At 37.8% G+C, this 3,263-nt stretch overlaps 1 protein-coding gene across 2 annotated transcripts in view; it reads right to left on the bottom strand.

Moving 5' to 3' along the window:
• vwa5b1 (von Willebrand factor A domain containing 5B1) overlaps positions 1-3,263 on the bottom strand; it is a 77,706-nt gene that overhangs the window by 23,736 nt on the left and 50,707 nt on the right. For both annotated transcript variants that reach the window (XM_014031608.1, XM_014031607.1), the window contains exons 11-13: positions 1,463-1,577; positions 1,084-1,269; positions 645-846 (exon numbers count right to left, since the gene is read on the bottom strand). In XM_014031608.1, coding sequence (XP_013887062.1) covers positions 645-846; positions 1,084-1,269; positions 1,463-1,577 — 503 coding nt within the window. The remainder of the gene's footprint in view (positions 1-644; positions 847-1,083; positions 1,270-1,462; positions 1,578-3,263) is intronic.

Below are 3,263 nucleotides of genomic sequence, written 5' to 3' on the forward strand. Positions count from 1 at the left end.
TCACTGTTAACAGTGAACACCAGAGGGCGCAATTAACAGCTTTCTTTGAGGCACCAAAATAAAGCACTGAAATTAGAGTTGTGTTTCGGTTTGGGTACTACCGTTGATCTTCGTACCGGTGCCATACTGGAACCGTGTTTCGGTACCCAACCCTAGTCTGAACTGCCTTTACAACAACTCGAGGCACCAGTTTTTCAATTGTAGCAGCTACATTAGTCGTGTTTTCAGGCAACTTTAATTCGAATTTTTAGCTAATTTTTTTAAATTTCAGAACTTATTCAGCAAATGTGTTTCCATCTCTCATTTTGCACATTAACTCTTCTGAAAAACCCAAAAACCACCTCCACCAACCTCCCAAAACACACTCACTGGAACCGGACTTAAATGTCAATGGAAAAGCACCCGAACTGACTGTACCGACACTACACTAAGTGGCACTAGTGGAAAAGGGGCATAYGATGCATGCTCTTTTATGTGTCATTAATGATTTTCCACTTCTCATATTAATCTGTAACTATTGGACAGACTAAAGGACACACCTGTACACAACARGAGCAGCATCTCATCAAATACAAACTCTGGTAAACAGAAACATGTRAAAGCACTCCTGTCTTTGAGCAGGCGTTAGGACAGACTGATGGTACCTGTGATGTCTCGCTCTGACACTGCCAGGCCAGCGTCTGTCTCAGAGTCCTTGCAGCAGTCCTGCAGCGTGCCAAAGGGTCCATCCCTGCGGGACCCCTGGCTGTCCCCACCTGTCTTCCCCGACTCCTCTTCTTGAGAGTGATAAAACACGGAGCTGGCTGACTCAACAGAGCGCATCATGCTGTAACGCCGCCTCTTATCCTGTGGAGAGKGGGTGACTCATCCTGATGAGAGCTTTAGCTTTTTTCATCAAACAACTGTTGAGGTTTTTATTAAACACATYATTTGAAGTGGACCTTTTCATTATTTCACACAGGATTTACCTTAAACAGCTATTTGAGGCACCAGAGATTTGAATCAACAAATAAACAGAAAATGCAGGTTTTCAAAAACACAGAGGTGTGTGGTTAATTTATCACAATCTAACAGGTGTCTCACAGATTTGGGGTTGTCGTGGTAACGGGTAGTGTCACAAACCACACTGTAGCCAATGAGACTGTCCCCCGGAAAGAGGAAGGTGTTGCCAACTGGAGACAGCAGCACCTCTTTGGTTTCAGGAAAGAGCCACTCGATGAAAATGTCACTGAGAACCGGAGACATGGTTTTCTTCAGTGACTTTATCATCTGTGGAGTACAAACAGAAACAAACATGTTCTGTGACCACTTTAAATAGAAAGAGACTGTTTCAGATATGATTTCCAAASTAGTAACAGAGGTCGTCACTCTGGGATTTGAAACCACTGAATAATGGCTCTTTAGTGGCCCTCAGAAAACCCAGCTGTCATTATGCATGACACTCCAACCTGAAAATGAGTACCTTGGGCTGCAGCCTCTCYCCGTCAGCCAGAAACTCTGCTGCTCCTTTGGAAACTGTGGCCAGCCCCTGCACAAGCCTCCTGCAGGCATTCTGTCCAATTCCAAATGGAAAACATCTGTACAGACACACCAGTAAAACATCTGTATAGATGCTTCAAACAGTGTAAAACATCTGTTTAGATACATCAAACACTGTGAAACATCTGTATAGATACATCAAACACTGTGAAAGATCTGTATAGATACATCAAACACTGTGAAACATCTGTTTAGACACATCAAACACTGTGAAACATCTGTTTAGATATATCAAACACTGTGAAAGATCTGTTTAGATACATCAAACACTGTGAAACATCTGTTTAGACACATCATACACTGAAACATCTGTTTAGACACATCATACACTGAAACATCTGTTTAGACACATCAAACACTGTGAAACATCTGTTTAGATACATCAAACACTGTAAAACATCTGTTTAGATACATCAAACACTGTGAAACATCTGTTTAGATATATCAAATACTGTGAAACATCTGTTTAGATACATCAAACACTGTAAAACATCTGTATAGATCTATCAAACACTGTAAAACATCTGTTTAGATACATCAAACACTGTAAAACATCTGTTTAGATACATCAAACACTGTAAAACATCTGTTTAGATACATCAAACACTGTAAAACATCTGTTTAGATACATCAAACACTGAAACGTCTGTTTAGATACATCAAACACTGTAAAACATCTGTATAGATACATCAAACACTGTGAAACGTCTGTTTAGACACATCAAACACTGTAAAACATCTGTATTTATACATCAAACACTGTGAAACGTCGGTTTAGATACATCAAACACTGTAAAACATCTTTATAGATACATCAAACACTGTGAAACGTCTGTTTAGATACATCAAACACTGTAAAACATCTGTATAGATACATCAAACACTGTGAAACGTCAGTTTAGATACATCAAACACTGTAAAACATCTGTTTAGATACATCAAACACTGTGAAACATCTGTTTAGACAACACTGTAAACATCTGTTTAGATACAAACAATGTAAAACATCTGCACAGACACATCAAACACTGCAGAACATCTGTATGGACACAATGTAAAACATATGTATAAACACATCAAACACAGTAAAACATCTGTATAGACACAATGTAAATCAACTGTATAGATGCTTTAGACAATGTAAAACATCTGTATTGACACAAACACCGCAAAACATCTATATAGACACTTCAAACACTGCAAAACATCTCAAACACTATAAAACATCTGCGTAGATATTTGAAACACAGTAAAGACACATCAAACAATGTAAAACATCTGTAAACATGCTTCAAACACTGTTACATATCTGTAAAGACACATCAAATACCGTAAAACTTCTGTATAGATGCTTCACACAATGTAAAACATTTGTACAGGTACATCAAACASTGTAAAGACACATCACTGTAAAACGTCTGTATAAACACATCAAACACGGTAAAACATCTGCATAGACACAAACATTGTAAATAATCTGTATAGACGACAAGACAGATTATTTAAAACATACAATGTAAAACATCTGTATAGACACTTCAAGCACTGTACAACATCTGTATACAGTAGATACATCAAATACTAAAGACACATCAAACAATGTAAAACATCTGTATAAACACATCAAACAATGTAAAACATCTGTATAAACACATCAAACACTGTAAAACATCTGTATAAACACATCAAACACTGTAAAACATCTGTATAAACACATCAAACAC

Source organism: Austrofundulus limnaeus, unplaced genomic scaffold, assembly GCF_001266775.1.
Source record: "Austrofundulus limnaeus strain Quisiro unplaced genomic scaffold, Austrofundulus_limnaeus-1.0 Scaffold1281, whole genome shotgun sequence".
Classification (NCBI taxonomy): Eukaryota; Metazoa; Chordata; class Actinopteri; order Cyprinodontiformes; family Rivulidae; genus Austrofundulus; species Austrofundulus limnaeus.